General features: G+C 36.6%; 1 protein-coding gene across 2 annotated transcripts in view; it reads left to right on the forward strand.

Moving 5' to 3' along the window:
• The window catches only part of PTEN (phosphatase and tensin homolog), a 64,305-nt gene extending 52,291 nt beyond the window's left edge, over nucleotides 1–12,014 (forward strand). The window contains exons 8-9 of one of the 2 annotated variants that reach the window (XM_058187619.1): nucleotides 4,673–4,900; nucleotides 8,650–12,014. In XM_058187619.1, the coding sequence (XP_058043602.1) occupies nucleotides 4,673–4,900; nucleotides 8,650–8,835 (414 nt within the window). In that variant the 3' untranslated portion in view covers nucleotides 8,836–12,014. Of the gene's footprint in view, nucleotides 1–4,672; nucleotides 4,901–8,649 lie in introns of those variants that run through there. The other variant, XM_058187620.1, reaches the window with a different exon arrangement.
• The last annotated feature ends 382 nt before the right edge of the window (nucleotides 12,015–12,396 follow it).

A 12,396-nucleotide genomic window follows, 5' to 3' on the forward strand; every position in this document is an offset into this window, starting at 1 on the left:
ATGGGGGTGAGGGCGGTTACTGGTCCGCTGGTAACCCTCCCTTCCGGCTTACAAATTAGCTGAGTTCCTGCTAACGGGCTGCCTCTGGGCTGTTTTGCTGATTTGAATAAGAGAATTTTTTAAGATTTAAAGGTTCAGCTTTGTTTTAAATATTTTAACAATTGTAAACTATCCTCAGTCACTGGGAGTCAGGTGGCATACAAATGTAATAAACTATAATATATTTAACAACATGGAATATCTGCTGCGAGTTCTTTCGTTGATGTTGACCTTCGTTCATATTCTTCTCAAGAACCTAGGATGTCATAAGGCAGAATTTATTAAGTTCTGACAAGATTTTTTTGGTGTGACACTCATAAATAAATAAATAATAGTATATAATAAATCATTAAGATTCATCATACAAACAGACAGAGGTTTAAATTGGATTTGGCATTTTTATCCACCTGTTGATAAAAGACCTGGGATTGACAGATGCTATTGTTTGGCGCTGTTGAAGATGTTGTCTCAGGATATAAGTGGTTGAAAGTAAAGCTGCCTTTTGTAAATGACTGGTGGTGATTTTGTCAATGCCAGTGGTGTTCAAGTGATTGCCTCCAAGGCATCTATTGTCATGGGTACTATCTGCTTTTTTTGACACAATAATTCTACTTCTATTTTCAGGTCTTTGTATTTTGTGATTTTCTCCAGTTATTTCTCTTCGGTTCTTTCTTGGGCTACTGCCACCACATCCACTATCCAGACTTGGATAGTCATTCTTGTTCTTATCGACAATCTGGGTTGTTGTGTAGCAGGTGCTTGTCTGTTTGAACTGTAAAATCCCAGAGCAGTTTAGCTTCTTCACTTTCTATCACTTTGTCTATTTGGGGCTCCAGTTATTTGTTGCTTGCAAGCAAATGGAATTCTTGCAGATCTTCCAATGTACCTACCATTGATGCTACATTGCCATGCCATTGTTTATAGTCAGTCTGTGTCATCTTCTTGCAGCAGCTAAGTAAGTGGGCCCGCTGTTTCTTCAGCTCTTTTTGCAGAGGTGGCATTTGCTAGCTATAACTGTCTTCTTAATTCTGGCTTGGTATGCATTTGCTCTTGTGAAGGCAGAATTAACCCCACTGTCTCTTTCTTCAACTTGCCTATTCTTAGCTATTGCCAGGTCTTGTTATTTGTTTGGCCTGCTATTATTATTACTATTTTTAATGTACTGGCTATCTAATACTTACCCTTGTCATGTCTCTTGTCTATTCTTCATTTGGTGTTTGTTTTTTATTTGTTTCTAACAATGTGAAGTCCCAGCTGTCAGTTCTTTAGCTGATGTTGGCCTTCATATGGATTTATTACTAATAATGAATATAGAGTATTTTACACAGTATGTCTTTTATTTAATAATATGCACCTTAAAATATTAAATAACTTAATTGCCTTGAAAAATAACAATTAGAGAAGTTATTTCAAATCAAGCAAATATGGGAATTGATAAGGATATGAAATAGTGGGAAATTGTAAATATGTTTGCTAACTAGAATATAATAGAATTTTTTATTGGCCAAGTGATTGGACACGCAAGGAATTTGTCTTGGTGCACATGCTCTCAGTGTACGTAAAAGAAAGGATATGTTCATCAAGAATCATAAGGTACAACACTTAATGATAGTCATAGGGTACAAATAAGCAATCAGGAAACAGTATTAATATAAATTGTAAGGATACAAGCAACAAAGTTACAGTCATACAGCATAAGTGGAAGGAGATGGGTGATGGGAATGATGAGAAGATTAATACTAGTGCAGACTTAGTAAATAATTTGACAGTGTTGAGGGAATTATTTGTTTAGCAGAGTGATGGCGTTCAGGAAGAAACTGTTCTTGTGTCTAGTTGTTCTGGTGTGCAGTGCTCTATAGCGTCATTTTGAGGGTAGGAGTTGAAACAGTTTATGTCCAGGATGCGACATGTCCAGGATGTACAGAATGTGAGGGGTCTGTAAATATTTTCCCAGCTCTCTTTTTGACTCGTGCAGTATACAGGTCCTCAATGGAAGACAGGTTGGTAGCAATTGTTTTTTTCTGCAATTCTAATTATCCTCTGAAGTCTGTGTCTGTCTTGTTGGGTTGCAGAGTCAAACCAGACAGTTTTAGAGGTGCAGATGTCAGACTCAATAATTCCTCTGTAGAAATGTATCAGCAGCTCCTTGGGCAGTTTGAGCTTTCTGAGTTGATGCAGAAAGAGCATTCTTTGTTACGCTTTTTTGATGACGTTTTTGATGTAAGCTGTCCATTTTAGATCTTGCGAATATGGTAGAACCTAGAAATTTGAAGGTCTCTAACTGTTGATACTGTGTTGTCTAGTATTGTGAGAGGTGGAAGTATGGAAGGGTTTCTCCTAAAGTCTACCACCATTTCTACGGTTTTGAGTGTGTTCAGTTCCAGATTGTTCTGGTCACACCACGAGGCTGCTTGTTCAACCTCCCATCTGTATGCGGATTCATCATTGTCTCGAATGAGACAATCACTGTTGTGTCATCTGCAAACTTCAGTAGTTTAACAGATGGATAGTTAGAGATGCAGTCATTGGTAATATATAGTAATATAAATTATTTGGAGAATGTAGAGTTGAAAAATTGTAAATAGCAAAAACAAATCTATCAAAGATAATAACATTGAATAATACATAACATAATAGGGCATGCATATTCCTTCCTCAATAAACATTAGCACTTGTTATTAATCCCTTCTACACCAGTGTTTCTCAACTTTGGCAAGTGTAAGATATGTGGACTTCCGCTCTCAGAATTCCCCATCTAGCGTTATATAGTTATATATAGTTAGTTATATACAGTTAGTTATATGCATGAATAAAAGTCTGGAGATAATTTGCAATTTCTGGACAGGCTTGAACAATTAACTATTCTCATTCTTTGCTGGTACACATATGGGCATGGCAGAATAACATTTCTCAGCGATGAGTGTATCTTCAGGGGAGGGGGGAAATCTCTCCAAATTTGCTTTACTAATAAAGGTCAATTTATTAGACAAATGCATTTGACTTGGCAAATGTTAACCTGGATTTATAGGAGTTTTGGGTCTAAGGCCAGGCCTGATTGAGAGGGTTGTAGAAAATTTAATACTTGTATACTCAAAACTAGATCATAATAAAAGACTACTGTCTTAGTGGGTGAGCAGTGCAGCTACCTTAGTTACTAAATACTACATTTTCAATCAATTTGAGAGATATTTTAATAGTTTGATATTGTTCTTTTGCTTTATGTTACTTTTCTTGAAATGTATTTCAGTAGGATGATGGATGGTATGTGCCACTCTGGAATTCCTTGGGTCAGTTATTATCCATATCATGTTTAGAAATATTAGTATCTTTTGTGTTTGCTAAATAGAAAAGTATTGCAAAAGGCATACAGGTAGTCTTCAACCTAAAAGCACAATTGTGCCCAAAATTTCTTTTGCTAAGCGAGACAGTTGTTAAGTGAATTTTTCCCATTTTATGACCTTTCTTGCCACAGTTGTTAAGTGAATCATTGCAATTGCTAAATTAGTAATCCGGTTATTAAGTCAATCTGGCTTCCCCATTGACTTTGCTTGTCAGAAGGTGGGAAAAGATGATCATCACATGTCTCTGGGATGTTGTGAACATCATAAATATGAATCAGTTGCCAAGTGTCTGAATTTTGATCATGTTACCATGAGGATGCTGTAAAAGTCAAAAATGTGGAAAACATAAGTCACTTTTTTCAATTCCATTGTCACTTCAAATGGTCACTAACATCTGCAAGTAAACAACCAAGTCCAAAAGCACAAACAAATCCAATATATGTATCTTCCCCTGCCATGTCAATATTATCTACCATTCGTTCCATAGTTTATAGTTGCTCATGGCATGACTTGCTATCAGGAAAATTTAAGGAAATTAGATGGGAAACTGAGGATTGATTTAACCTCATTGTGTAATCATCAAGGCATCCCAGTATATTCTTGACTGAATAATTAGGTTTAGCATAAATCAAACATTTTCCTCCTTGAAGTTTTGGTAAGAGAACAGTTCATTGTCCAGGCCCGTTTTAAATCAAATTTGGGCATTTCAGTCTTTTGTAACTTTGTTTAGCTTGCTGTGTCTTTGCTTAGTATGTTTCTTGTCACACATGAACACAATTAGTCCCAAGTTAGCAGGACCAGGATATAAAGTTTCTGAATGTATTCATTCTAATTTGTAATTCATCTTTTAATCCAGGGTTGCATTGTGGGGATATTACGATCCTATTTGCACCATACTGATTCTGAAATGCCAATTACAGAGCAATTTCTCTCTTCTCAGGAAATACTGTGCATAAGTACTTCAGTTAGGTTTCAATTCGAAGACACCTTCCATCCAGCCCTAACCGATTTCAAACTGTCAGCTCATGAAAGAGGAAAATCTTTTTATTCGATAATGACCCAGTTACTGAAGGAACAAAATCAAAATACTCAAGTCCAATAGAAGCAGGATGGATTATCAGCAGAGAGTAACTGTTTGCCAACGTGGAAACAGAATAGGAAGCAGATCTCTCCTCATTGTAAAGCTTTGCGGATACGTTGTGGTTACACCTATGTTTGTACTGTTAAACGCAAGACAGTAAATAGGTGGTTATTGTGCTATATTATAACAAGCTCCTTTTTTTTACCTTTAGGACAAAATGTTTCATTTCTGGGTCAATACGTTCTTCATACCAGGACTGGAAGAAAACTCTGACAAAGTAGAAAATGGAAGTCTTCTTGGAGATCAGGAACTTGATGGCATTTTGAGTACAGAGCGTTCAGATAATGACAAGGAATATTTGATCCTTACACTAACAAAAAATGATTTGGACAAGGCAAATAAGGACAAAGCAAATCGATATTTTTCTCCAAACTTTAGAGTAAGTATTTTCAAAGCAATCAAGTAATGTAACGTAAACTGTGTGCAATTTATGTTATACATTGTGGTCTCTGTGATTCACACAGATTGCTTATATGCCTGCCCAGAGGCCTGTTCAGAACTTTCTAGAGCTTACAGAATTATTTTGTGAGAATTCCATCTCCCCACATACCACGCAGCTAGGTTTAGCTTCAACTTGAACCCCTTCTTTTAAACTGCTGCAGTAATAAGTACACTTGTTATTCAGCTGATATTCTTTCTGCTTCTTGACAGTATTATTCATCCTTTTTTAATTTTTCTCAGCAGACATCTTGAGTTGTGCATCAGCACACTGTGCCCGCTGTTTCCCAAGTTCTAATGCTGTGGGAACAGATTTTTCCTTCTTGAATTGAGTAGGCATAAGCTCTACTTTTCTGTCATGGTAAAACGTGTGCAGTAGACACTGCCAGGCATTCACTAAACAGGTTTGATGTTCTTCTCATTCATGAATTGTGGTCTATTATCAGATTTAGGGTTAGCAAATTGTAGAGCTTTTCTGCCCTGCATCAAAGAATTATCCAATGATGGATAATTTCAGACAATTCCTTCCACACATGGATCCTCCCCAAAAATGTTCTGAACATTCTGGATCAAACTGCAAATATCAAGATGCATTAAAAACCCCTCAAAAGTTTTTTATTATTATTATTATTTGCATTTATATCCCGCCCTTCTCCGAAGACTCAGGGCAGCTTACACTATGTTAGCAATAGTCTTCATCCTATTTGTATATTTATATACAAAGTCAACTTATTGCCCCCAACAATCTGGGTCCTCATTTTACCTACCTTATAAAGGATGGAAGGCTGAGTCAACCTTGGGCCTGGTGGGACTAGAACCTGCAGTAATTGCAGGCAGCTGTGTTAATAACAGACTGTTTTACCAGTCTGAGCCACAGAGGCCCTGTAGTTTGAGTTTGAGACACATACCAAATCTTGTAAGGCATGCCTATATAAGAGGATTTCCTGGTTAAGGTTAAGACATTTCCATGAAAGTTTGAAAGCAAACAAGGTCACAAACTCAATGCTACACTATGTTAAAAATGTGTTTTATTTGGTAACAACTCTGCCAGTGACTTAAGTTTTGGTGTTTGAGTGAAAATACTGGCACTGCTGGTAGGGGATGTTATGTGTTGACTGGCAATACTGAAGATGTCCATCTTCATCCTGGGATCCAGCATTGCATACCTGCAAGCAGAACTATGTTCATTGTGGTTTTTAAAATGAATAGTGGTGACAATGAAGCTTAGCTACAAGCTTTGCCATGTTCCTTTCTGATTCATGTTCACTCCACAAGTGTCACCAATCTTCTGAGGTAATTCTACTAGCAGAATTCTGCTAATTGGCCATCTAGGCTGAACTTTGGAAGCACCAGCCTTTCTTTTGTTGCTTTATGTCACCATTCTCCTTTCAGATTTTGTACTACTTACTCATGTATGTGAAGCACAGATCACCGTGGGGAATGGCTGGTTGCTTACCTGTAGCAGCACTTCTTTGAGTGAATTTGATTTCTTCAAGTTTTGTGAATTCAAACAATCTTCCCTACTTGGTTTTCAGTGTTCTTTCAGATTGGATTTTAGGAACTGGTAGGTGTCAGGTGCATCTAATTGTAGGCAGTGGTATAAGGGTTGAGGGGAAAATAGTTTTGTAAACTCTGGAAGATGTGAGAATAGAGCCACCCATTGACTTTACAAATGATTTAAATAAAGGAAAGTAACCCATTCATAACCTTAATTGTAAAATGTTTGGGGATAAAAAAAAAGTAATGAATTTACCCAATTAATATTTAAAGGTTGGATGGTCCCTTAGGATCTACCAGAATGCTACACAGAGGTGTGCAGGTTTTTCATTCTATAAAAGTCAAAGTGGTATAAAAATGAAGAAACAAAGAAATAAAAAGTCCAAGTTAACCTACCCTGTTTCCACCAAAATAAGACATCCCCTGATAATAAGCGCAATTGGACTTTTGAGCGCATGGCAATAAGGCCAAGCGCTTATTTTAGGGTTCAAAAAGATATAAGACAGGGTCTTATTTTCGGGAAAACACAGTAGATGTTGTAGTTTCTTGAATTTAGATTTAATATAAAAAGTGAAGGGCTGCAAATTAGTTTATTAGTAGGTGCATTAGATATTCTGCAGTATCTACATTTTTAATAATAAACAATGTATTTATGTAAATAAATAAATGAATTTATTTTTAACACTAAAATAACTGGATTTTTAATGTTAGTATATCAAATCTTTATTATGGTCAAACACTAGCATAAAAAGAATGTCAATTAAAAGAGTGTCAATTAGAAAGCACATCAAAGGCTAGAAAATAATAAGGAAAAGCTAAAAATCTAAAAGTTATATATTAAACAGATCTAAAAGGAGAGATGAGATTATTAGATGGATATACAGGATTACTATAAAGATTACTATATGGCAAACAGTCTATCACAATACAGAGCATTCTGGAATGACAAACTAGATGCTCATTAAATTTATGGCACAAGTTATGATCTGATTAATTTTAAGTGCTTCTGTGCAGAATATGGCAATCTTATACGTTGTAGCAGTATCTGGGAGCAGCAGAGACATATAAAATTGTTCTGTCTGTCCTGGATATTTACACAAAAACAGCAAGATGAGGCTAATACAAATGCCTTTATAATGCAGGCATTGGGAGATATCCACGCTCTGTTGTTTCTGTATGGCCAGAGTCACAAATGCATTGTCTCTCTGGATAGGAGATCTTCCTCTATCAACCTTCAAGGACAGTTGAGGGGAGGTCATGATATTGTGCGATCAGATTGTCAGGCAATTTGAGGTTAATTAAGTATGTCATAGGGAAGGCAAAGTAACTGTTGGATTCACCGGCCATAAAGGCTGGGGATCTTGCTAGATCCAATTGGTACTTGATGTCTATAGTTTAATGAAGGCTTCGGCCTAATCATATCCCCATGCTGAGTATCTGGAGAAAAGTCCAAGGATGAGATTTTAGTTGCCACTGTCCTTTTCCATGTGGACTGAAAATCATCCCTCATACTTAGCTTGAGGCAATAGTTGAGCGTGGTCACCCACGCTTAATATACAAATATATATTATCTATGCTGGAAAATCCATCCTGCTGATTTTGACATAACCTAATCTTAATTGAATTTTGTTCAATAAAGTTTTGGAAAGAAAATGAGCTTTCTTAATTGTAATTTGGAATTCACAAGCACATATTTGTGTCATGAAGGAATGTTATGTCGCTCCTTTGTTTGCTGTAAAAAAAATCCCAGTGAGCCTTCAGGCCCATTGATTCAAATAGTTGCCAGAATCAAGAGGAAGAGGGGAAAAGGTGCATCAATATTACTGTACACACTTTGTAAGAAGTCTCCAGATTTGACTTGACAGAAGCCCAGAACAAGGAAAATGTTTGGAACTTCAATTGGCCAAATGCAGGTCTGTTCTGGCCAAACTTCTGAGCCACAAAGTGCACAGAAAATAAATATGTACCTTGAAATTAATGGGAATGTTTAAATCAATACAGTCTTTGTCATAATTGATGCTGCTTTCTCGGTTTCCATTGCTTTTTGTGAAGTATTAAGAGTCAAACATTTTAGTTTGTACTTAATTAAATATATATTTACATTGCATCAAATATTTCATTTGCTTTTTATGGGCTAGACGGTAGCTCTTTTAACCACATATATACTAATTTGTTCTCCTGCTTTTTTTCTAGGTGAAGCTATTTTTCACAAAAACAGTAGAAGAGCCATCAAACCCAGAAGCTAGCAGCTCAACTTCAGTAACACCGGATGTTAGTGATAATGAACCTGATCACTATAGGTATTCTGACACCACTGACTCTGATCCAGAGAACGAACCTTTTGATGAAGATCAGCATACGCAGATTACTAAAGTCTGATTTTTTTTTTATTTGGGAAAAAATACCACAAAGAAGAAAACTTGAATAAACTGAATTATGGACCTTTTGAAATGGCAATAGGACATTGTGTCAGAATTATCTGTTGTAGGAACAGTTCTTTACCTGACCAATCTCATTTTGCCCTATGAAGCCTTTGGCTCGACACTTCTCCCATTGAAAAAAAGGAAAAAAAAAAGGTTACGTAGCTATGTTATGTATATACCTTTTGGTGTCAAGAGGACATTGAAATTTCAATTAGGAATACACAAAAATGGCACTTTCCCATTTGATTCCAGTTTTATAAAAGTGGAGACAGATCTGATGTGTATACGTAGGAATCTTCCTTTTGTGTTCTGTCACCAACTGAAGTTCCTGTAAAGCTCTTTCTAATACACAGGTTCACATCCTGCCCCTTTCTTTGCACTTTTGTGGCAACAGATAAGTCTGCAGTTGGCTCAGAGAAGTTACTGGGTTTTACTACATTCAAATGCATGTACCATGGATAGGAGTGTGGAAGGAGAAGCTGAGAAAGGAATGTTCTGTGCTGGACCCTGGACTGTGTATCATTTCTAGCTTACATGCACCTCTTTCGCATGCTACAGTAATAAATCCTGGACATTTGAGGAATTGCCGCTGTCACTGCTTGTTTGTGCATTTTATTATTTTTTTTAAGCATAATGGTGCTAGAAAAGGCAGCTGGAGGGGAACAGGAATGAACCTTCAATGGCATCGTAAAAGCTCTATAAATGAAGGGATTTTAAAAAAAAAAATGGTTTTACATGAAACAAACTAGATTTTCACCTTGCATACATGACAGTTAAAGGCGGTGAAGGGGTGTGCATACAGGCTCCACCCCACATCCCTGCACACCTAGCTGCTCTGCAGAATTCCACATACACCTGTAGTCACTAAGATACTTAGGGAGTTGCAAGTGCTGCAAAGAATGTAGTTTACTGTTCAATGTTTGGAAAGCTTGATAAGGCTGGAGTCCTTGAGTTGCAGGTGTCTCCAAGTGAAGCCAACACCACCGGCAAATCTTCCTGATGTAGGCATGGGAATGTTACGGGTGATGCTTACCTGCGCATCCTCACCCTTGGGATAATTTGAGTGCATCTGTTTGCATGTTGCAGTCTAATTGCCTGCAGAGGGCTACAATTATAACTTAATCATACCAATGTGATGGTTATCTAGCAGAGATGGGCTTATAAAATTGTTTTGTGTGTTATAATTGCCATTTCCAAGCTTTGGACGATAAATGTCGGAGCAATATTATGTCTAAATAAAAAAACCAACAAACACCCCACTTCCCCTTTGTCTTTCAAAACATATTGAATTTCCATTTTGGTTTTTTTGTGTGTGTGTAAAAATCTGCTTGCTTATTGGTTAACATATTCATTATTAATTATCCCACTCGAGTAAACAAATTTGAAACCCATTGTGCCAGTCCATTAGCATTAATAACAAGATTGTAGTGGCAACTAGTCAAGGCAAAACTCAGGCTGAATACTGGACAAAGGAGCAAATTTGCTCCTTCAACATTCATCGGTGAATTTTGTTATCTTTCCTAATCCTGTGTGTAGTTCTGTGCCTATAATTTTATACTGATTTTTAGTAGAGCTTGCATGTAGCTGCACAAAATCATAGCTTTCATCCATTATGTAAACTTCTTTTTAGAAAAAAAAAACAACGCTAATGTTCAGGCTTCCAAAAAGTTGATCCAGTTCTGCAATACAGAAGATGGAGATTTGATTGGCAAGAGGCAACTTCAGAATTACCTCTGGCTTTTGTCCAGGGAACTGCGTTGAACTTGGCTTTCATTCGACAATTTTGCCAGCGACATTAGCTACCTAAAAAAAAAAAAAAGTAGTGCTTTAAGAATATTTTGGATGTTGACAGTGTTCAATGTCTTGTACAGTTCTGCTATTTGGCAGGGAGCTCCAGATTGGAAATTGTTGAATGGCTTTTTGCACTGTTGTTTTTCCTTTGGAGTGTGAAGGTCTGAGTAAGAGTTTTGGATTTTGAATGTGTCAGTAGTTCTGAGAAGCCTTGCTTATGTTTTTATGGTATAGTCATTGGAAAGGAAAATGTCATTATTTATATATACATATATGTATGTATGTATGTATGTATGTATGTACAACACATATATTATGCATACTCTCCTATAGTTAATTTCAGCTACCATCCCATAGAACATGGCAAGAATTCCTCTGACTGAAAGGTTTGAGTCCTAATTCAAACTTTTATTTATAACAGTAGTCATCATTGGCGTGAAAATGCATTCTCCTTTGGTAATTTCTTGAGTTTCTGGACTGTGTGCTTAAAATTCTCGGATGTACAGTAGCTTACATGTCTAAAATTATTACTTGAAGGCATTTTGACAGGAGCTTATTGTTAGGCCCTGTGCCATCCCTCCTCATCTGTAGTCTAAACTTCCAATAGTTTTGTCACAATCGTTAAAAGGGCAGTTGTGTAAATTAGCACCAAGGGTTTTTCTTGCTGTGGCACTGAAAGGTTGTTTATATGCAGCACCAATTTCTTTCAGCTTTAAGGGAAGGAAGAAAGGAAAGGAGTAAGTTTTAGGGTGCCAGTGTACAGTTCCATGTTTAAATTCTAGCAACGTGCAATATGTTAACGATGCCTGTGGTTGCCACAAAGTGCCTCGTTTACCTTTTTTTAAAATAACTGTTCAGATGTGTCATGCATGCAGATGGAAGGGGTGGAACTGCGCACTGAACAGAGGCTTTAATTGCAGTGCTTGAGTAGAGCTGCCTCTTTATTCTGCCAGTTCAAAATTCTCAGTCTGTTTTCATATAGAACACACACACACACACACACACACACACACACACTCTTTAATGAAAAAAAAATCTATTTAAGCAGCCTTATTCTGATTCAGCCTCTTCAGATACTATTGTGCTGTGCAACAGTGGCTCTGTGTGTAATGCTATGCACACAACAAGAAAATGACATGTACAGGTTAATGTCTCATATGAATCAGATGTCCGTTTGTTATTGTGTTAACAGCCCTTTATCTTAGTGTTAAAACTCCACTTAAAACTGATTAAAAGTTTCATTCTTGTCACTGTGTTGGGTGTATTAAGTCACTTTTGTGAGATGGGCGGCCATATAAATTGTTTAAATATATAAATAAAAAATAAAATAAATATATGGAAGTATATTGAATAAAATGCTTATGTTTCTCTAAAGTTATGTGAGTCATAATAAGCACTTTTAAAAATGCCAAATTTCAAATTCCTTGAATTGGTGGGATTTCGCTATTTTTTTCATTGAATTTTAAAGGTAACACTTCCTTGCAACATTTATAGAGTTTTTCCATTATGAATGTGACTTTTGAGTGCATTAGTGTGAATATAGCACTATGTTACATCCTTTACACTAAGACAAGAACAAGTAACATGGTGCCCTCAGTATATATTTTCACCTAAAGTGTTCTCACATTTATTGTCTTTGGACTAGCTGGAGCTGATGGGATCTGAAGTCCAAAACTTATGGGACATTAAAAGGTTGCGTGTGAAAACTTGTTTTAAAAAAGATTGG

This window comes from Ahaetulla prasina, chromosome 6, assembly GCF_028640845.1.
Source record: "Ahaetulla prasina isolate Xishuangbanna chromosome 6, ASM2864084v1, whole genome shotgun sequence".
NCBI lineage: Eukaryota > Metazoa > Chordata > Lepidosauria > Squamata > Colubridae > Ahaetulla > Ahaetulla prasina.